Source organism: Pleurodeles waltl, chromosome 6 (genome assembly GCF_031143425.1).
Source record: "Pleurodeles waltl isolate 20211129_DDA chromosome 6, aPleWal1.hap1.20221129, whole genome shotgun sequence".
Classification (NCBI taxonomy): domain Eukaryota; kingdom Metazoa; phylum Chordata; class Amphibia; order Caudata; family Salamandridae; genus Pleurodeles; species Pleurodeles waltl.
The window spans coordinates 164,699,879-164,722,913 of NC_090445.1; the positions used below are offsets into that span (position 1 = coordinate 164,699,879).

Here is a 23,035-nt window from a genome sequence, read left to right on the forward strand (position 1 = left end):
TCATCAGGTCCTTGTGTCGTGGGAGAAGAGTTGTATGCTAGGGTGTGGCCACTAGTCAGGGGCATAGGCATGACTATAGTCGTAGGTGCTGCGTGTTGTCTGTGTACATCAGCATCATCTGGCGACGGAGCAATGGCACCGGCGAGTGGAGATGCAGCAGCCCGAGGTTCCAAGGAGGTAGAGTCTACAGGCACCAAGGGGACCAGTGGGTTGGAGGGCGAGGGGAGTACCACGGGGGAGGCTACCACCACTGGAGGTATTTACCCTGATACCTCCTCCGATGGCAGCTCCCTGGTCGTGGCGGACCCTAGTGGGCCCACTCATTCTGTGTCATCTTCCGCCACTCCCATACCATCACCGCCCTCCCAGTTGCTCCCCACCCAGTTGCCCATGCCCGCTCATGCAGAAGGGTGGGCGTCTCCTTCGCCCCAGGCACCTCATCCCCTCCCCCAGTCAGCCCTGCTGCCCTCACGGAGGGGGCTATTGTCCTCCTAAGGACCATCTCTGTAGGGCAGACAACCATTGTGAATGCCATCCTGGGGCTAGCATCCCAGATGCAGCAAAGCAATGCATACCTGGAAAGCATTCATGATGCCATGTCTGGCCTACAGAGATCTTTTCAGGCTCTGGCCTCCTCCTTGATGGCAGCCAGTGTCCCTGGTTTTTCTGTTCCCTCTCCAACCACCTCTGCCCTTTCCAACACCCCGATCCCTTCACTCATCCCAAGCACACATTCAGACAGCCATGCACACACCTCAACACACAAGAAGCACACAGAGAAACACAAGCACCAAACTTCCCACCACAGGCATACACATAGCCAACATACAAAAGCACACACAACAGCATCCACTTCCCCCAGTGTGTCTACCTCTCCTGCCTCGCTGTCTGTCACCTGGACATGCACACCCACAAGCACTGCACCCTCAGTCATTGCTGCTGGCCCCATTCTTGCAGTCACCACAACATCTGACATCCAGTCATCCACCCCAGACACCACACCTGCACTCACCACAACTACATTGACTGATACAGGCAGCACACTCACCAGACCTGCAGACACCCACACAAAATCCATGTACAGTGGCAGCCTGTCTTGTCCCATTGTGTCCACCCCCCTCCTCCAAAAACACTCAAACGTTCCCAGACACCCACCCAACACACATCCACCACACCTCAGCAATACTGTACAGGCACCTGCATCCACACCTACACCAGTTACAAGCACTCCCTCTACCTCCACTCCCACACCTTCCCCAATATCCAGCCCAACTGCCCCTAAAAAACTTTTCCTGTCCCGTGTTGACCTGTTCGAACCCACTGGCCCACCCCATCTTGTCCCTAAACGTGCCCACCTCCTTGCCCTGTCCACTCCTTCCACCTCGAAGTACGCCCCAGTCTGCCCTTCCCATTCCTGTGCCCCTTCTCCAGTGAGCAAGAAGCCCCGTGCTGGTGCAGGTCCATCTGCCACCCCCTGTTCCAAGCCCGCTCAACCACCTTCCAGGAGCAAACCCAAGCCCCCTCCACCTCCCAAATGTAAGCCCAAGCCGCCCCCTCCCAGACGCAAGTCCCCACCCTCGCCACTCCCTGCCCCTGTTCCCTGAGGTGCCTGGCTGCCCCATTGATGTCCCTTTATGCTGGAGTACCATGTGCACATGTGGGAGTCAAGTTCGGGCCATTTGGGCCCTTCAGCTTGTTACAGTTGGACTGGCCAATGGCCTTGTTTGGACATTGCATTTTAATTTTCATCATTAAAGTTTGTGTGCCCGGTGTTGCTGTTGGCACACTCTGGAGACGTGGTTCATCGTTTCATTGTGGGGGTGTGGTGTGCACAGGTGTGTGCTTTGGGCAGGTTGTTTTGGCCTTGTGTCGGGTAAGTACTCTTGTTCTGGTGAGTATGGCTTGTGATGGTGTGAGGGGTTGGGGGTGCGTTGCAGGGTGGGTGGGTGTGTAACTGTGCCCTTTCTTCCCTTCTTTAGTAAGTTGTGGTGCTTACCGTCTTCGACGGCGGTCACGGTAGTGGAGGTATATGGCAAGGAGCAGCACTGGCATGATTTCCAATTCTCTTTCCATGTCTGCTTCGGCGTGTTGTGTGTGCCTACGGTGAGTGTTTCCTTTTATTTGTTTCATTTCCACCAGGCTTTGCGTGCCATTGGTTCCCGCCCCGGAACTGATAGCGGTCTTGTGCTTCATTATTTGTTGGGCGGGTGGGGCCTTTCTGTCGGCCTGTGGGCGGCCTCTTCCATCAATGTCGGCACTCCAATGTTGGCAGTGAGTGTTTTTCACGCTGGCTGTTTCGCATGTGCTTCATTATTTGGCGGTCCGGACCTCCAGTCTGTTGGCCGTAGTGCGGTCTTTCCCGCCATGTTCATAATGACCACCTTAAATAACTGCATTTATAAAAGACAATAAGAGTGGTAAAATTGCGGCAACTGGAATTCCTTTTAAAAAACAGGCCAAATTGGGAACAGATGATTTTCAGGAGCCGTGAATGGTAACATATTTGCAAGTGAGTGGCCAAAAGAAGAGTCACACCCCATTCCAGTTAGGAACACTTCCTGACCCAGCCATTGACAACGATATTTAAAGGGGAGTGACCATATCTTGGGATAAAGCTCACTCCCTGGGCCTCATATCTACAACGGGGAAATGTTTCATGCAAGAAGTGAACTGGAATGTTGAAATAACAAGCAATATTACTCCATGTATTAGCTGAACTTCGGATGGTGTTTCTGCAGTGGTAACATCTCAACATGTAACATTGTGTATGTACCGTCTTTTTGAGCGATGAGTCGTTGTTTCCAGGTCAGATTAAATGGCAAAAATAGGTGAGTTGAATTAAGGTACTGCCAAGGTACGCAGACTTTTTTAAGGACCTGTAATGTCCAGTTAAATTGTATAATTTATCTAAGCTAACTTTGCCTATGGTACACTACAGACAGATCATTTTGCATAATATCAGTGACAGATGACACAACATTATTCAAATTGTAAATTCGAGAAGACAATGGATTAATGCTATTATCAATAGCAGCAAGTACTTTATCAAAATTATCTGGATCAATTTGTCTTAAACGTGCAGTGGCTTCCATTTGCGACAATTTCCAAATGTCATTATAGGTTGCATAATTAAATCTTTTTGAACATGGAGACCTAGGACCCAAAAAGAAATCAGAGAGGACCATGTCCTTTGATCGAGAGAAAGATGTTGTTTTACAGCAGACAGTGTGGAATATTCTAACCATTATTGACATAACTTCCCCACTGAATATGTGGTGACTATGTCTGAGTGTTCAGATGGGGAACAACGAGGGTCTGATCTGCTTACCCTGAACTCCTTTGAGGAGTTTAAAATACGAGCATGGCAACCATTTGTGTCCTGTGGCCACAATAACCACATGTTTTGAGTTGCATGTGTAGAGTTAAATGTGGCGTTTTGGACCATTTCAATGAACTGTTCTTCAGTGTAATTTAAGATAGTCTGCCAATTGTCAAAGAGGGCATAGAGAGAATATTGGGCCATTCATGTCCTTAATCTTTGCGAATCCCAGACATGTAGGGTCTGATTCCGACCTTGGCAGAGGGAGATTACTCCATCCCAAATGTGACGGATATCCCACCCGCGGTATTACAAGTTCCATTATATCCTATGGAACTTGTCATACGGCGGACAGGATATCCGTCACATTTGGGACGGAGTAATCCCCTCCTCCAAGGTCATAATCTGGCCCGTAGTTTGTTGAGCTGTATCTTTCATAAAAATCATTTGTGTAGAGCTTAAACAGGCTCTAAACAAAGTGTCTGTTTCCTCAATCTGCCAGAGTTTGGTTTTCCAGATAGATTTCATATCTCTGGTTTCTTTCCAATATTCATAGCCTTGTACAGCTAATGTGTTAACAAAGGAGTCTGTATATATGAGTCTGGTTTGTGTCATCATGTATTTATTTGCTGGTCCAGGGATTAATTTAAAATAGAAGGATGTCGGGGCAGTTATATTGTGACTGGAAAAATATGTAAATTTAGCTTTGTATTTTTGAGAAATGCCTTGTGGGGGAGTTGGACAATGTTCCCATTGTGTATAAAAATTGTATATTTAATGTTACCTCTATGTACATAGTGTTGTCCATAATGTTGGTAACAGAATATGTCTTATAATTGGCTGAATTTAAATAAAGATCATCATCTTCAAAGACAGTATAGTATTCTAACTCAGACAACATTGCATTAACAGTATGAATATCCCAGTCATCAGAAGGTGACCCAGGTACAATGACGTCACCCATGGCTATTTTTCATAGATGTGAAATCTGCAGAATCTTGATGGGGCCGAAGACATCGTAGGCGACTTTATTCAAAACAATTCTGACCATTACCGGCACAACTGAAATGTTCACACAAGAAAAGTATCTTGCCAGTCTATGGGAAGAAGAATGAGGCGTCAGAACCTCCTCTACCAGTTCTGTGGCTGAACAGTCTGGGAGATAGTGGCCATTGACTAACAAGAAAAAGACAGCCACAAATCCAATCCAAAGAAAACAAATGATTAAGGCTAGGATAATCCAAATGTATATCCAAGGTAGAACCAAATAAGTTTGTTTTACCCATAAAAAGAAAACACACATTTTCATAGGTAGAGTGTCTGAGACAGTGGAAGAGACAAAAGAGTGTAATGAAAAGTCATCCGTACCTACAAAATAACCAGATCCAGCCTGTCAAAAAATGGGAACCACAGGTGGTAATAGAGAACTGGTAGAGTCACTGAGGGGTGGATCTATAGAAACCAAAGTATCAACATAAGATGTTGCAAGAAGTACAGTACTCATGGCTGTGTTGTGGCTGGTATTATGCAGAGGAAATTGGAAGTAACAAATGTGATTCCAGAACCCCCCCACCCCCAGCTGGGTAGAAACAATGTAGGTGGTGCTCACATGATGCAGAGGAATTTCCTAAAAGGTAGCAAGAGGAGTTAGGGAACCACCAAGGACTCCTTGTGGCCTACTACTTAGTATCGGCCACAAGATGTAATTTGACATGTTCAATGGAGACAAAATGATTGTGTTTGGAACCAGCAAGTGGTGGCAAAATCACAGTTCTAGTACCTTGTATGCCAATGGCTGGCACAGGAGAATGGTATGCTGGGCTGAACTCCTTCACTGCAACCTTAGGTCCCTGTTTTCCGGGTTCCAACTGGAAGGCTCTGGTTTCTCCTTGATTCCAGTAGAGGCAGACGTCATCAACTGGTTGCTTGTGTGCGAGTCATGGAAGTGTTGCAAACTCTGTAGGACAGGACTACGATCATTAACGTCAAAGGGCATGGCAGCCGCCACATTGTCTGTACCATCAATGTCTGGAACATGCATATTTATGCCAAAGAGGACCTGGTATGTAGTCCACTCCACCAGAGATCGTTTTAGGAGATTCTTAAGTGCACGTTGGACCCCATAGAGGTGGTGGATCCAACTACTTCCTAGGTGTAAAACCCTAGCTGTCAAGGACTGCTTTAAGTCACAGTTCATTCTTTCCACAACAGAGCTGCCTTCAGGCCTATATGGTGAAGAATAATACACCTGTAGCCCTAACAAAGCCATGGAGTCCCTGCACGCTTTGGAAGCAAAAGCAGGACCCTATTTCGGGTGGAAAATACTGCATGCATGATTCCCAACAAAAAGTTGCAAACCTTTAATGGCAGTGTGAGCATCAGCCAAGCGCTGTGGGCACACCCAGAGGAATCTAGAGCGAGAATTGACTGCAGCAAATATACATTTAAACACACTTTTGGAATTAGGAGGACCTGCGTGGTTCAAATAAATGCAGCCGAAAGGTTTATTCAAAATGAACATGTGTGTCTGTGGTGGGTGTGCTACTGAGGAGCACTTAGGGCCTCATTATGACTTTGGTGGTCAGAATACTCTGGGGGTCATTCTGACACTGGCGGTCCAAGACCGCCAGGGCCACGAATGACGGAAGCACCGCCAACAGGCTGTTGCAAGCAGCGCTGCCATGGGGATTCTGACCCCCTTCCCGCCAGCCTGTTTCTGGCAGTTGTCACCGCCAGGAAGAGGCTGGCGGGAACGGGTGTCCTGGGGCCCCTGGGGGCCCCTGCACTGCCCATGCCACTGGCATGGGCAGTGCAGGGGCCCCCTAACAGGGCCCCAGCCAGCTTTTCACTGTCTGCCTAGCAGACAGTGAAAAGCGCGACGGGTGCAACTGCACCCGTCGCACGGCCGCAACACCGCCGGCTCCTGTGTTGCAGCCCTCCTTCCCACTGGGCCGCTTGAATACTTCTAAATGAGCCGCGCGTCAGCTGTGCCTTGTTTACACACCGCAGTATTTTCCAAATGAGCTGCGCATCAGCTGTTGCTTTCAACTGAGCCGCGCATCAGCTGTTTTTGTCTACACTCGAGGTAACCACTTTTCCATGGTGACGGCCTGTGCAAAGAATCAACCTGGGATTTCTTCCTGCTAGCTAATTCCTAAGGACTCAGACACATGTTTTTTTTTTTTTTTGCATACTCTTTAAAAATAAAAGAGGAAAGACTGGATGGACACGGAGAAAACCTAAACAAACTGTTAGAAGAAGGATGGCATTGGAAGAATACATTGTTTAGAAATTTTTGTTTTGTTTTGTGGGACTCACATTTTTTTTCTCTTGTATTGTGTTTTCTCTTCACTTCTTAGTCATTTCTTTCACTGTTGAAAACTCTTCATTATGCAGAATGTTACTGTACCTTCTTTCTTTTTGGCTATGCCAGGAGAACCACCCATAAAATGGCAGAAGTGGAAGAAAGTTTTTGAAAGATATGCAAAGGTGTGTGGTGCATCCTTAAGCGTTGAAAGGAAAACTGCTTTACTTTTACATTGGTTAGGTTCAGAGGGTCAGGAAGTGTTTGACAATCTTCCAGACATATTTGACGAGAACCTAAATGAATATGAGACATGCATAGAAAAACTAGATAGACATTACATTCCAAAGGTTAGCACCATACTCGAAAGATATCACTTTGGCATGAGAAACCAAGAAGAATGTGAAACTGTGGACGGTTATGTGACAGCCCTAAGAAAACTAGCGCCATCCTGCAAATTTGGATCATTGTTGGAGGAGAGGATCAGTTCATGCTGGGCTGTAACATAGAAAAGGTTAGGGAGGAAATTTGGCAAAAGGATGATCCGACGTTAGATGAGGTCGTGGTACTGGCAAAAAAAATGGAACACTCTCTCACATGTGTCGAGGCCATCAAGAAGGAAGAAAACAAATGTGACAGTGTACATATGATCAAGAGCCATACAGATAAACAAGAAAGTTCAGTAAGACAGAATTACAAAAAGGAACAGAAAAGTACCTTTCAAGGGAAGTGTTTTCGTTGTGGCAAGCAGGGCCATATGGCGAATGATAGGAGTTGCCCGGCCATTAAGGTATCATGCAATTTGTGCAAAAAGAAAGGCCATTTTTCCAGTGTGTGCAGAACTAAAAATGGAAAAGGTGGCCTCTATGAGGATAATGATGATTCAAACACCAAGGATGGAAATGGTTTTGAGTGAGGCCAAATTGTTCTTCAGGTTGGAGGTGAGAGAAGGCGAGGAAGGTGGAGAAGTGTGGCTCAGTGGTTAGAGCGGCAGACCCTGATGCAGAAATCTGGCCCGGGACCAGGGTTCAATTCCCGCCTCAGCGGGTCTTGGGCTCAACTTCCTCGGACCTGATAATTCTCGCATCGGTGCCTAATCTAATACATGGGTCCCACTCTGTAACTCTGGGCAATAGCTTGCTTAATCTCCACAATGGCCCCAACAGCGCTGGGATGCCTCGCTTCACCTTGGAGGTTGCCCAGGAGTGGGCACCTCACGGGGAAAAGCCAGGAGGGGTTCCACAGTGGTATGCATACAGCGCCTTGAGACCCTAACGGGTGAGTAGTGAGCTATACAAGTACGAAGTTTACAGTTTACCTATTGATGAAGTCTTGGTGGATGGTGAAAGAACTAAGGTTCTCTTCGACTCTGGGGCAAAGATTACCATCATATCAAAAGAATTCTACTTGGGAAAACTCAAAATCAAAGTCAAACTATTCAAACCTGATATCATGCCTCATGCATATGATGGGGAACCTATTAAGCTGCATGGGTACTTTAGGGGCTTACTTGAATTTAAACATAAATATACCAATGCAAAGATTTATGTATCCAAAAAGGGAGACAGTGTCCTAAGTTGGTTTCACCAAAAAGAATTGGGGGTGATACTTGATCCAAATAGTGACCCTCCGGTGAAGATTAAGGATTAAGAAGGGGTGAACGAGATTGTAGAACATGATGGGTCTATTGGTCAACAAATCACAGGAGATGGTGATTTTGTGGAGAAACTGAAATTGCGAGTTCCTTTCGTCTTTCAAGATAAATTGGGGTGTCTTCAAAACTATGTACATCATATTCACCTCAAGGAGGGAGCAAAGCCAGTTTGCAGCAAAGTTCGTGGTGTACCGGTGGCCTTGCGTGAAGAAATGAAGGTTGAACTGGAGAGACTTCAGAAAGAAGGAATTATTGAGGAGGTCGAAAGAACTGAATGGTTGGCATCAGTGGTTGCAGCCAGGAAAGCGAATGGCAGTCTACACTTATGTGTGGACTTAAGAGAACTGAACAAAAATGTAATTGTGGATAGATATCCCTTACCGAATATTTCAGATATGTTGATGTTGCTTCAGGGAGCAAGTGTTTTCAGCTATAGATCTAACACCGGCATATCATCAGATCAGACTAACTGAAGGGTCCAAAAATCTTACTGCTTTTGTGACCCCATTTGGAACACTTAGGTACACTAGATTACCATTTGGGCTAATATCTGCAGCCTCGGTCTTTCAAAGAATGTTGGAGAGAGTTTTGAGGGGCTTTGAAGGTGCAAGAATATATCAAGACGATGTCTTGGTATTTGGGAAGGATCATGCTGAGCATGAAAGAAGAGTATTTAGAGTGTTGGAGAGGCTGGGAGAATGTGGGTTGACCATTAAAATGGAGAAGTGCAAATTTCAAAGGGACTCCATTGAATATTTAGGACATACGATCACTGGAGAAGGTATATCTCCGAAGAGAGAGTTAGTAGATACCATTAAGAATTTACAGTCTCCATCTAATAAGGAGGAACTGATGAAATGTATTGGTATGGCTGAGTACTATGGGAAGTTTATCAAGAGTTTTCCAGAAATGTGTGTGAATATGAGGAGGTTGTTGCGGAAACGTGTAGAGTTTATATGGAGTAAAGAGTGTGAAAGAGAATTTAAAGAAATGAAGGAGAAGTTAGTTAATGCTCCCAAATTGAAGAATTTCAAGCCTAATCTTCCATCAGTTTTGATTACTGACACCAGTGCAAAAGGTCTTGGTGCTGTGCTACAACAAGGTGACCATAATTCTAAGCAAGTGGTCTTGTTTTTCTTGCAAGCTCTAAAAAATGCTGAGTTTAACCACTCTGCCAAGGCGGCAGTACATTCGGCTGTGAAGAAGCTTAAGAATTTGCTGTGGGGCAGCATATTTGGGGTCAGGACAGATCATAAACCTCTTTGTGAGATCTATAAAAGAAAAGGAGTTGATGCGATATCAAGCAGGATCACAAAATGGGTGGTATCGCTACAGGATTTTGATTTTGAAGTTAAATACATTCCTGGAGTGCAGAACATGGTGGCTGATACATTATCCAGGTTGGTACAGTCAACTGGAGATGATCAAGTAGGAGAAGGGAGTGATGGAGATCTGGACGGTGAAGTAGTATGTGAAATTGGATGACGTGGTTTTGATGACAGCGTTGTGACAGAAGAAAGATGGAGGAGAGAGTGCGCTTTGGATTGCACAATGGTTGAGGTGCTTTCCTTGATAGAGAAAGGTTGGGAAAACAAGAATGATGAGAGTGTGGAGACTCAGAAATTATGGCACGTGAGAGGGGAATTGTCAAGTAGAGATGGTCTGCTGTTTAGGGGTACAAGACTAGTTCCCCCATCACGCTGAGACAGGAGCTTATTTCTCTTGACCAGTCGGGTCATCAAGGGATATCCAAAACCAAAGGGCTATTGCGGTTGACGTACTGGTGGCCAGGAATGGACAGACAGGTAGAGAGAACTATTAGGGAGTGTATGCAATGCATGATGAGCGAGAAACCAGTCAAACCCAGGGTTCAACCATGGAAATTAGAGATCGCCCCAAGCTGCCTTGGGAGGAGGTTGCATTGGATATTCTGGGGACCATTCGTGGAGAGGATTTTGCTATATATTTTTCCTGGTGCTGATAGATGTTTTTTCGAGGTGGCTGGAGATCAAGTTTACCAGAGGCATTGAGACGAGGCATGTAATTGATTTTCTGAGAGAGGTGTTTGGGAGAGAGGGTATTTCAAAAATTATCCTCACTGATAATGGGGTACAGTTGGTGTCCAGAGAGATGGAACAGTTTTTAGCGGACTGCTCCATACGGCACAAGAAATGTGCGCTGTACCATCCAGAAACCAATGGCATGGTAGAGCGTTTCAATAGGGTGTTGAAGGAAACTATAGCTTTGGCCAAGTTATTGCGAGCAAGTGAAGTATAAACTTCGGCTAAAATGGTCAGCAGCTCATGTGCCCGGTCGGCAGCAGTGACTGCAGTGAGTCTCTGACATGTAGCCAGAGATGCAGCTTCACCTCTGATGTTGGTGAGTATCATCTCAGAAACAACAGGAACATTTCCCATTAACTTCATACCCAAATCTAGGGCTGAGCCGGCCCCATACTCATCCTGCACTTCCTTGAGGACATCCGGTAACATCGCCAAAGGTGGTGTGCCATGAGTCAGAATGTAGACAGCTACAAAGACTGTACCCCGTGTGTTAGAGTCTGCTATCTAGGGTACCATACTATGTGGTGAACACATAGTTAATGTTTTATGTTTGTCCTATGGTCCAGTAAGGGGATACATAGCCTCAATTTGGCCTATTTTTTGGCAATCCATGAGGGAATTTCCTCACATACATTTGAGTACTTTAATCATAATCGCATTGATAATCACAGGACTAATAATTGGAACAGCAGGCAACTGTGGTACACCCGCCACTGCCACTTGCACAGGAGCAGCTGTCAAAGTGTGCTTGACAAATTGAGCCAGGCGCCAGTATGGTCGAAGAAGGGTAGTATATAACTATTGAAGTTCCTCAACATTTAAGTGACGTAAATCAGGATAAGGTGTATGACCAGCTAAGGCTGGCCAAGTGGCCCCTTCATTACTAAGAGTCCCATGCGTACTGGGGCAAGTACATGTTCCAGGGTGCCTCTGAACCAATTAGCATGTTCCCAATGTGTAAGTGATATTTTTATGAGTGTATAAACCCTGTATGTATTAGGTGGTGCAATATTAGTGTATTCGTGAAAATGATTTGTATTGGCATCCACAGCTGGAAAATTGACCCAAGAATAAAAAAACGTCCATTCTGTAGGCATTGTGTGCCTCCACCACAACAATTCAATCACTGCCTGCATTAGTGAGGCCGCAAAATGCTAAATGTGCATGAACAGCCTGTCTGCAGTTTATTGCAATTTGAACCAGTTGTGGCAGATTCAGAAATGGTAACAAAGCAGTAACACCAAAAATGGGTAAATCCTTTTTAAAAGGGTGCGCTCAAGCAACCATCTTTATTAAAAGATACTATGGAGGATAAATCCCACACACTACTGACGTCTCCGATGTAGATGTGAGGGTACTATGCATACTGAGGAGTACTACTCAGATGACCCATTATACAAGTACTAGACACATCATTGGTAGCACCATGTTGCAAGGAGTCTGCTTTAGCAGAACTGTACCTTCGGACAACAGAACTTCAGAATGCAGAGAATGGCCACTTCTGCCAAATCAGTACTGTCATACCAAAATACCAGACTAGCTCACAGAGCCTCACTCACTCTCCTAACCTTACAGAGTGACAAGTAATTGTGGCAACCCAAAGGGCACGACACTCTAGCTCCCTTTCTCAGGGAACAGTGAAAAGCAGATCAGTCCTTTTCATACATTATCTCAGTCATACATATCTATAGCAACAGTAAAAAAGACACAATGAAAGTACATAATATATTTATTGCAACTAACAGTCTATTATGACGCAAATTAGATGTGATTACAATACTGGCAATAATTCTACAAATCAGAATAGCAGTTAGAAAACTGTATAACACAAATTGTGTCACCATAAAGCAAATCTAGTGGCCTGAGCCTACCCTGTAATTGTATGTGCAGGAAGGCTATTATTATTTATAATCTGTAGGAGTGGAGAACCCTATACCTCTGTTTGAGTAGTCAAGTGGTCCTCATAGGGAAGTGTAAACCCAGTTACACATGCTGCATGCCCCAGAGGAGGGCATCTGTTCCCCTGACAGCTCTGCCAGAATCCTCCTCTCTAAAAATAAACACTACGGGACCTACCATAATTTATAACTCTAGCTTGATACAGTGAAAAGCTACTGTGTTATGTCTATAGAAGCCTGAGAACGAGTGTTGAACAGACAGAAAACAACACCCTGCACGCACTTGCTGTGCCCACTGAGGAGTCGGAGAATGTACAGACAGAATCCCAGGAAAGTGGCTGCAGAGCAAGTGAAATTACAGTGTGTTTCAAAACAATCGCACAAAAGAAAAAATGTGCAATGGGCAACAATGCAAAGCAAAGACATTGTGATTTCTAGAGTGCTAAGAAATGAGGCATAACTATAGTGAGTCCATGCATAGGCCTCATGACAATCTGGTGGCTTTTGGGGCCCATAAACAGTAGCCCTGGGAGGAGTTAGCAAAGCACCTTTCACTTCAGTGGCTGGGGTGGGGCAGACTGATGAGGACAAGATGGAAGTGGGTGGCAAAAATGTGTTTTTCATCACAGAGGGGCAGGCTGTAGAAGGGGTGCAGGGGGCTGCTCTCCCTGCAGTAACACGTTACTGCATTTGGTTTCACTTTGAAAAAAAACTTTATGGCTGAGCAGGACAGAGTTCTCCTTATCTCACTCTATAGAGGCCCAAGAGAGGAAAGTAACCAGCTGCAGACAACAACTGCACTAGTGGACTTAGAGTTAAATGTGCAGTTAAACTTATGCTTGCATCAGGGGCATCGTCAACCCCTCACCCCACTTTACCAGCTAGCAGTGGTGGGGTTCTTGATGGGCCTCTTCTATCTGCAGCTCGGCAGACAAAGGCTCATAATTAACTTGGGAGGGTCAGTGAAAGGAAGGATGGATGGATGAAATGGTAGATGGATAGATGGCTTGGATAAATGAGTAAAAGGATGGACGTTAGACTGGAAGAGTGTAAGGCGGGATGGTGTATGAGTGAAAGGGAGGATGGATTGATGGTTGGATGGATAGTGGATGGATGGAGTGAAAGGATGGGTTGATGGATGATGAGTTAAAGGATGGATGGATGAGTGGAAGGGTAAATAGATTGATGAGTGGATGGATTGATGGAGTGAAAGTATAGATGAATGAGCAAAAGGATGGATGCGTGAAAGGATGTATGTAAAGAGGGATGAGTAAAACAATGGATGAGTGAGTGAAAGGCAGGGTAAATGGATGGATGGATGAGTGACAGGGTGAATTGATGGGTAGCTGGATAGATGGATCAGTGAGTGAAAGGATGGATGGCTGAATAAAATATTAAATGGAGGAATGAATGAATGGATGGGATGAATGGTGGATAGATGGATGAGCCAAAGGGAGGATGATGAATGGATTGAGTGAAAGGACGGATGGAGCAAAAGGATGGATGGATGATTGAATGGCTGGATGAATGGATGGGGAAAAGAGGGGACAGATAAGTGAAAGGGTGGACGATTGAACAGATGGATTGGCTTGATTAATAGGTGTCCCTGAACCAGTGGCAGCTGTCCTTTATGAGCTCCATAGCTACACTACACCCTCCTTGTTTTCTGGTCATTCACTCTAGATATAATAAAAATAAAATGCAGACCCGCTTTGGGTCCAGCAACAAATTGAGGAACTAGTGATATTATTTGATTGCTGACCCAGGTGCATGAAGGTGCCTGCGTCAGCCATCAGAGATACTTTGCAGAGCTGGTGAAATCCCAGCACGGTGAACATGTCTGTGTGACGATGTGCATGAGTTAAAGTGAGAGAGAGTCAGTGAAGGAATGAGTCAGAGTGAGTGAGAATGAGTGACAGTATGTGTGAAAATGAATGTGAGCAGTGAGGGAGTCTGACATTGAGTGTAACTGAGTGTTACTGTGTTTTAGACTGAGTCACTGTAAGACTGAGTAATTCAGAATGAGTGGGACCGAGTGAGACCGAGTGGGACAGAGTAGAATGAGTGAGACTCCGTGAATTAGTTGAGACCATGTGAGACTGAGTGAGTCAGAATGGGACAGTAAACTTAGTGCAAGAAAGTGTGAGAGAACCCTTCAAGAAAAAGCTCTTTGGAATTCCAGCCAAGGATTACACCCACCACTTTTAAAGGTCACCAGCCGCCTCTGACATTGGCTTTCAACCTGCATCCTGTGCACAGCATCCCAGCTTCATGATTCTGCCCACCATTTTCGCTGTCTAATGAATAAGAGGAATTGGCCAATAGCATTTGGGGCTAACATTTAATTTACTTGTTGGGTCTCATCAATTGACCGAGACAAAGCATATTGCTGAATGTGCTGGGGTCCCACTGTGAAGTCATTCATTCAATATATTTCTTGACATTTTCAGAGGTAGCTCACATGGGTGTTAATTGATGGAATGGAGAAAACCCTCTAATTTTAAAGTCATAATTATTAAATCATGGATCATGCATTTTTTCAAATTGCTTCATATCTTTTGTATCTATCTATGTTATATTCCAGACATTTTTTGGAAACGTAAACAACTCTGGAGTGGTCCGTCATGACCTCTACTACCCCATAATGGCACGGTATATCCGTATCATTCCTGTAGCATGGAATCCAAGAGGAAAGATCGGCCTTCGAATTGGTCTGTTTGGTTGCGCCCATCGTAAGTTTGTGCTGACTGTTGATCTTCCATGTATTTATGTATCCAGGGCCGGCTCTAGGGCGGTGCGACCGGTGCCACTGCACTTGGTGCTGACTTCGGGTGGGGATGCCGTGTTTGCAAGTATAGCATGATTTTAAAAGCACCTGCTTCAGCGTTCCTTGCCTCCAGAAATTTTCAGGCAACAATAAAAAAGTCAAGACAACTCTGATGAATATTCTGCCTGGAGAGAGATCGGAGTTTTGCTGGGCACTGTTGAAGGGTGGTCGTGAGGCCATCTGTGGCAGAGGTGGTCATTGGTGGGGGTGGAGGGGTCGCCAACAAACAGTATCGCTAAGGCCGGCCCTGTATGTATCTGTGTATCATTAGCTTTAATGAACTGGAAGACAGAATGAATTAAGGTTGGTATAGTGTTTCCAGTCAAGGTATGCAATTATTCTGATACAGTTGATGTTCGATTTTAGGTGGGTGTGTTTAGTGATTTAACTGTAGTTTTTTATTAGGCCCAGCAGACATTTTATTTACATTGGTGTAATGTGGTGCAATTCTGGCATTTCACATTACGTGGCAAACACCTGAGATTATGCTATGATGCCACATCATTTTATTTGAGACTTCAGTGGGGTCCAAATCCTTTTGCGGGAGCCTGGGAAGAATGCAAACGAACCAAACGTGAGTGGCTTCTTTGTCATACACGATCCTGTGCCATTTTATTAGAGCACAATGCATCCTTGTACCAAAAATGGATGTGACAACGCCTTTCATTCTAAAAGATAGCACAAAATGCTGAAGCCAGTGTTTTGCGTAATAATCCATAAATTGTCATAATTCGGGGGAATTTTTAATAACTTCCATTAAAGAATTTACACTCAGCCTTCATTTTTATCGCGAAAAACGCACATAGGGGACAGCTTTCACTAGATTTCCTCATGCACCACTGCTCGATCTTCTACCTTAAGAATGAGTCTTCAATGACTGCAAGATGCAGTTCATCCCTAAAGTAAAGACTTTGTATGATTTTAGTTGTGAAGTGTGACAGGAAATGCAGTACTGGACACTAGTCTCCTTACAGTTTTCATGGCTCCTGTACTCATACTTTGAGCAGAAACGGCTGCTTTCATAAATAAGGGTTGTTAGACCTGTCAGCCTTAGGGTGGTCTTTCCCAAAACCATTAGCCTCCATCCCTTCTATTTTTGCTGATCTAATTTTTTTGGGCCTTAGGACTCTGTGCACTTTACCACTGCAAACCAGTGTTAAAGTGCTTGTTTTGCTCTCTCCTTTAAACATGGAGAAAAATGGCTTCCACCCAATAGGCATATTTAATTTACTTGTAAATCGCTTGTAAACTGGTACTACATACATGCAGGGCCTGTAAATTAAATGCTACTAGTGGGTCTGCAGCATTTATTGTGCCACTCACTTAATAGCCCTGCAAACATGTCTCAGACCTGCCATTGTAGCCTGTGTGTGCAGATTTAAGCTGCAATTTTGACCCAGAAAAATAAACCTTTTGCCAGGCTGAAACCTTCCTTTTTAATACACATAAGTCACCCCTACGATACATCATGAATAGCACAGAGAGCATGGTGCAGTATATTAAAAAGGTTGGACATGTACTTTTAAGTTTTACATCTCATGGTATGAGATTTGTTATTCACTACAGCAAGGCCTACCTCTCCAATGGGATAAGATTGGGTAACCTTATAACATTTATTAAGTGATATCTTTCAATAGGAAGTAGGTAGACATGTCAAGTTTGGTGTCTAAACAATTGTAATTAAAAAGCCTCTTTAATAATAAAGTCAGATTTTTAGTTACAATTCTAAAATTGCCACTTTTAGAAAGTTAGCATCTTCTTGTCTCATCAATTTGGTGTCTGCTGCTTGTATCCTGGGTCACATGACTAGGTGTAGTTGGCAGTTGGTCTGTGTATTGCTCAAAGGCAGGGGCCAGTCAGGGGCACCATCTTCATGTCTGTGTACATGAAGTCCATGTGGAAGAAATGTGGATGACCTACAAGTTCTTCACACCTTAAAATACTGAGACTAATGGGCTTGTTGAGAAGTTCAACAAGACACTCAAGGACATGATTATGGGCCTACCTGAGTCCACGAGGCAGAAGTGGGATGTCCTTTTGCCCTGCCTACTGTTTGCATATAGGGAGTTACTACAAAAAGGAGTAGGGTTCAGCACTTTTGAACTCATCTATGGTCACACTGTGAGGGGACCTCTCAGTTTGGTGAAGGAGAGGTGGAAGCAAGCTCCCAAGAAGTCCCCTCAGGATGTAGTTAGCAAGTTATTTGCATATGGCTGGGTCCAAACTGGGGTGGCATGGTGAGCAAAAGAACGATGGATTAAACCCAGATCTATGACTGGGGGTGAGTGTTTGACAATGTTCAGCATTCCGTCCATCACTTGTTGTTTTTGCTTTGTCGCCCTAAGTGGGAAGGGTATGCCCAGACGTGGGTCCCGTGCTTCCCATGCCACTGAATTCAAGCTAGCCTGGCTGATGAGGGGTGAAACCCTGAAACCGGTCCCAGGATGCTTGTTTCCGGTCCAGTGAGGACCTGGCTTGGCAGTTCGGTCTGGACTGTTCCCATGAGGAACAGGGTCAAGACTGATTTGCATATGGCTGGGTCCAAACTGGGGTGGCATGGTGAGCAAAAGAACGATGGATTAAACCCAGATCTATGACTGAGGGTGAGTGTTTGACAATGTTCAGCATTCCGTCCATCACTTGTTGTTTTTGCTTTGTCGCCCTAAGTGGGAAGGGTATGCCCAGACGTGGGTCCCGTGCTTCCCATGCCACTGAATTCAAGCTAGCCTGGCTGATGAGGGGTGAAACCCTGAAACCGGTCCCAGGATGCTTGTTTCCGGTCCAGTGAGGACCTGGCTTGGCAGTTCGGTCTGGACTGTTCCCATGAGGAACAGGGTCAAGACTGATTTGCATATGGCTGGGTCCAAACTGGGGTGGCATGGTGAGCAAAAGAACGATGGATTAAACCCAGATCTATGACTGGGGGTGAGTGTTTGACAATGTTCAGCATTCCGTCCATCACTTGTTGTTTTTGCTTTGTCGCCCTAAGTGGGAAGGGTATGCCCAGACGTGGGTCCCGTGCTTCCCATGCCACTGGATTCAAGCTAGCCTGGCTGATGAGGGGTGAAACCCTGAAACCGGTCCCAGGATGCTTGTCTCCGGTCCAGTGAGGACCTGGCTTGGCAGTTCGGTCTGGACTGTTCCTATGAGGAACAGGGTCAAGACTGATTTGCATATGGCTGGGTCCAAACTGGGGTGGCATGGTGAGCAAAAGAACGATGGATTAAACCCAGATCTATGACTGGGGGTGAGTGTTTCACAATGTTCAGCATTCCGTCCATCACTTGTTGTTTTTGTAGTTAGCAACATGCCAGCCCTCTGCAACCAAATGCAGACATTCTGGAAGAAGGCTTTTGAAAACCTAGAAGTTAGCCAGGAAGCGATGAAACAATGGTATGACCTGAAGGCCATTCTGGTTGAGTTTCTGTCTGGCCAGAAAGTGTGGCTGATGGATCCCATTAAGCCCAGGGCCCTCCAAGATCGTGGGACAGGGCCCTATGAGGTGATTGAGAGGAAGGGGGAGACCACCTATCCGGAAGACCTCCAGAAAGCTCCGACAGGTCCTGCATCTCAGTCACCTGAAGCCCCATGTCTGAGGCGATCGTGTTGTTGGTGATGGGTGATGGATGATGGAGTAGAGGAGGTTATCCAAGGAGAAAGGTGGGTTAGTGGAGGGTGGTAACCTCTCCCTTACCCTTACCTCAGAACAGCATAAGGAATGTCACCAGCTGTTGGGACAGTTTGTCTCTCTGTTCTCCATCAACCCTGGGTTTACCCTCTTGTGTACTCACAATATTGACACTGGTGATTGTACCCCTGTCAGTATCAAGGAGATCACCAAACCCAATGTCTATTCTGAATCAAAAATCATAATGAATAAATGATTGCAGACCCTTTATAATATTTTAGACAGATAGCACATAATTCCATGACATTAGCGGGTAATTTGTAAGGGAATCAGTGGCAGTGCCCAAAGCTCAGCTTAGTAGCCTGTAGCTGCTGCAATTAAATGTCAGCATGCCGAATACCAAGGCTGCTTGGTCTTCAATCTAACTCGTGCCTCTTTAATCCACTACCAGACACTCCCTGCCTTTTTGTCTCAATCTTGGTGGCTCCTGCGTTATCTTTTTGTGATGAATTTCCGTCTTTTTTCTTCCTCTGTTTTTCCATTTTGTGTTTTTTCCCCCTCTTGCTCTCGGGAAAGGTCTGATTCAGAAAAACAAGGTCTGGTCCCCAACAATGAGTGCCTTGTAACCTTGTAATATTTCATAATACATCACTTTGACTGGGGAAGGTAGAGAAAGTGTTACTCTATGCTACATAGACAGAGAGTAGCTGTTTCTAAATGTCTATGGTTTTATGAAAAACAGTGACAAACAATGCTTATGCACAACATTTAAACATGCACTTTCAAAAACGTGGCCTAATATGATTATTATTAGTGTTTATTCATGTATTTCTCTGTGTGAGGTAGGGAAGGGCTCACATAGTGGGTGCAGCAGGGTTAACACATACAGTCACATGAAAGCATTAGATCAAGCAGAATGTTTGGATCCGTCTTCCATGTTCATACCTTGTCTTATTTAATCCGTCTCAAATTTCCCTGATTTCCAGATTCAGACATTTTGTCTTTTGATGGCGACGACATGATCTCGTACCGATTTAGAGGGAAAATGAACCGCACCCTGTCGGACCTTATTGCCTTTAACTTTAAAACCATTGAAAGGGACGGGGTCCTGATGCACGGAGAAGGGGCCCAGGGCGATTACATCACATTAGAACTCGAGAGAGCCCAGCTCGTGCTCCACATCAACCTTGGTAAGATCTTAAAGCAGTGTCTATTAATGGTGTAGAGCTTCATAAGGCAAAACACAATTACAAAATCCAGCATATTTATAGTGCACAATGGAAGCTGCTGAGACACACTTTTTCAATGGAACATTAGCATTTGACATCATGAGTCTAGCCACGGAATCTTGCTTATAAAACATATTTGATCAGATAGTAGATAATATAAGTTTAAAATGAATCAATTTTTGCAGGAAGCTGTAGACTGACAAAAGATTCACAAAGGGCTTTCTTCCTGGCATAGGCAGCAGCCCAGTTTTGGGAACAGAGAGTGACACGACCGTAGTTCTGGGGAGCCTTCTGGACGACCAGCACTGGCACTATGTAAGACTAGAGCGGTTCGGGCGCGACGTGAACTTAACCATCGACGGCCTCGTGACGCGCTTTCGCTGCAAAGGGGACTTTGACCAGCTGGACCTTGATAAAGAGGTAACCTAGTGTTCTTTGCTTAGACAGATCAGGTTTATGAGAAGAACTCGCAAAGAAGACCAACTATTTCTGTTCATCTTGCACCCATTTTGTTTCATGGTCATCAGCAGCTTCATGTGAGCAGTCTCTATGTTGTGGTCTGGAAAATGTGTTTATAGTAATTCTTTTAGCACGGGTGATTCCCAGTGGATATAATAAATCCAGTCCAAAATAGTCTGTGAATGTATCAAATCCAACAAGAAAAACATTGTTTAAAATTTACAATGATTTTAGGTAATGCTTATCCTTTGTTGGGTGATGTGGCAAGATTGTGGCGCTTTGTATTAATTTTAGCATCTGACAGAGAGAACATCCACATTCACCCTCTGAAATTTAGGAGGATATTACCATTCGTGATGTGCACTTTGCAGGAAAAAAAACTCCAGGTCTCTTCTAGTGATTGGGTGACTACCTCAAATATTTTAGCTCAGATGTGGAGAAATAACCCTCCATCATTTCCATCTAGGCTAGATAGGATTTTCTGGAGTATCTGCTAATTGACAAAACATGCGCCGAACAATTTGCACATGCGTACTGTGTACCTACACACACTGCTTTTATTGTGTCTACTCCTCTTTATGAAGAGGGTTCATCTCTTCCAGCCAATCAGAGATCCGGGTACATTAGGTTACCCGAAGTTAAAAGAAAGTATCTTGCGGTTGATAGTGGGGATGGTGCTGATGCTGCGGTGCCACCTTTCTCTCATCCTTTCTCACTGTGCAGATGCTGCTCAATAGGAACTCAGCTCACACACACATTTTTAGGTTTGGCTTGATTGCACAACTGGCTCCATGACGTATTGTTACCAATAATTTCAAATGCACATAGAGTGTGGTTTAGCTCTACCTAGTTGAATAATGGTCTCTCACCGCATGCTGTAGGCTATTTGATGTATCATTCCACCTTTCAGGAAGTTCTTCCATTGGAATGCATGAGTATTTTACATTTGAAACATTCGCAATCATCACACTGTTAGTCACATTTCTTTCTTTATCTCCTATATAAATGCATTCTATAAAGAAAACAATCTGTTTTGTTCTACTCTCTTCACAGCACTGGTAAAGCCAATAGGATAGGCTTTCATTTTAGAAGTAATATTTGTGCTTGCAATGCATGTAAATAGCATTGCTTGCTTGTGTTTATGTGCGGTGGCCAGACCTATTGACTTTGCCAGAGTGGATCATTTCTGTATTGACTGCAAGTTAGGTTTCTCCGCATCTGATGAGTTTGCCACACTTCACATACATGGTAAAATTGTGCTAGGGTACCATACTGCTAAGGCTTTCTTTTCAACATCAGGGCCAGCTAGCACTCGGTTATCATTTAAAAATATTAGCCTGAAGAACTGAAACTTATTTCGATCTTTTCCTTGTGTCTTATTTTCCGCAGCTCTTCTTTGGTGGCGTAGTGAACCAGGAAAAAAGCCTTGTCCACAAGCAAAACTTCCGAGGGTGCCTGGAAAACATCTATGTGAATGGCTTCTATATTGCTGATATGGCCAGGAGAAGAAAGCCGTCCATTCGTTTTGAGGTAAGGACTGTGTCTTTCCTTGGTTTGTCTGGAAGAAGGGAAGTGTGTAGTTTTGCGCTGTACATTTTACTAAGTGGCCCTCTGCTCAGGAGTCAGATGTAAGGGTATATAGCATGGATGACTGTGAATAGCAACCTGCACTGATTAGCAACCGAAATTTTGGATTGCAGTCTGCACTGATTAGCAAGGAAAGGTTTGCTAGGTAAAACCTTGTGAAATTTCTGGAGGCGCTCACCGCGCATCCTGAGTTTGCACAACTCTGAAAATGTGAAAACACACATACAATTACAGTGCTGTCTCAATTCTGTGATCTGGTATGTACAACTAATAATGGTTTGGTAAGTGAGCACCCACTAAATATCGCATCTCGTTCTACTGAAAAATGTGGGTGTGCAATTTTCTACATCAGATTAATGCAATGATCAGCATTAGGCTCTACACCATTTTCAGACAATTTCACACGTTTGCTTGTGTGACACTACCATCTCTGATTTGTTCCAGTTCGGAGATTTTTTCAAAGGCCACAGTTAGAAATAAGTACTTCAACTCCTCCTGTTTCTGTCCCACTAAATGTGAAATGTGTGAGGTATGTGTTCTGGTATCTGGTGATTGCTCAACATTTCAGGGCTAGGTAGTGTAGTTCCTGGGTATGCACCCTTTTCCACTTCCATTTTGTGTTTGTAACAGTTTATCTGTGGTGTGTTGATCACCGATCAAATGCTTAGTTTTTTGTTTGTTATGCTGCATGTACCCGGTGTGCTTGTTGGCCAATCTTGTGTTAATGGACTGATTAGGACAACTTGTTTTTTCCCCCATGATCTGCGTCTGACAGGGATGCAGGCATGTATTTATCTTGAGCCTCTTGAGCTCATCATATCCGACGGGATTCTGCTAAATAATTGCATAATGCTAGGGCGTGAGACCATAAAGGGGATATGCTTTACAATTATTTGATCTACCAGATCTATTTTGCATCCTGTGCACAAGAGAAATCTTAAAGAAGGCAGATCGTGCTGGCAGAATGCCTTTCGGTAATTGTTAGGTGGGCAATACGTCCATCTGATGGTGCCAGCAAATCCCCTAGGCAGAGACACTCAGCCATGCAGGTGCACACCTTTGGTGTG

At 44.6% G+C, this 23,035-nt stretch overlaps 1 protein-coding gene across 1 annotated transcript in view; it reads left to right on the forward strand.

Moving 5' to 3' along the window:
* CNTNAP1 (contactin associated protein 1) overlaps positions 1-23,035 on the forward strand; it is a 234,832-nt gene that overhangs the window by 68,917 nt on the left and 142,880 nt on the right. The window contains exons 4-7 of the mRNA XM_069242019.1: positions 14,823-14,970; positions 19,680-19,883; positions 20,158-20,342; positions 21,771-21,911. Of these exons, the coding sequence (XP_069098120.1) occupies positions 14,823-14,970; positions 19,680-19,883; positions 20,158-20,342; positions 21,771-21,911 (678 nt within the window). The remainder of the gene's footprint in view (positions 1-14,822; positions 14,971-19,679; positions 19,884-20,157; positions 20,343-21,770; positions 21,912-23,035) is intronic.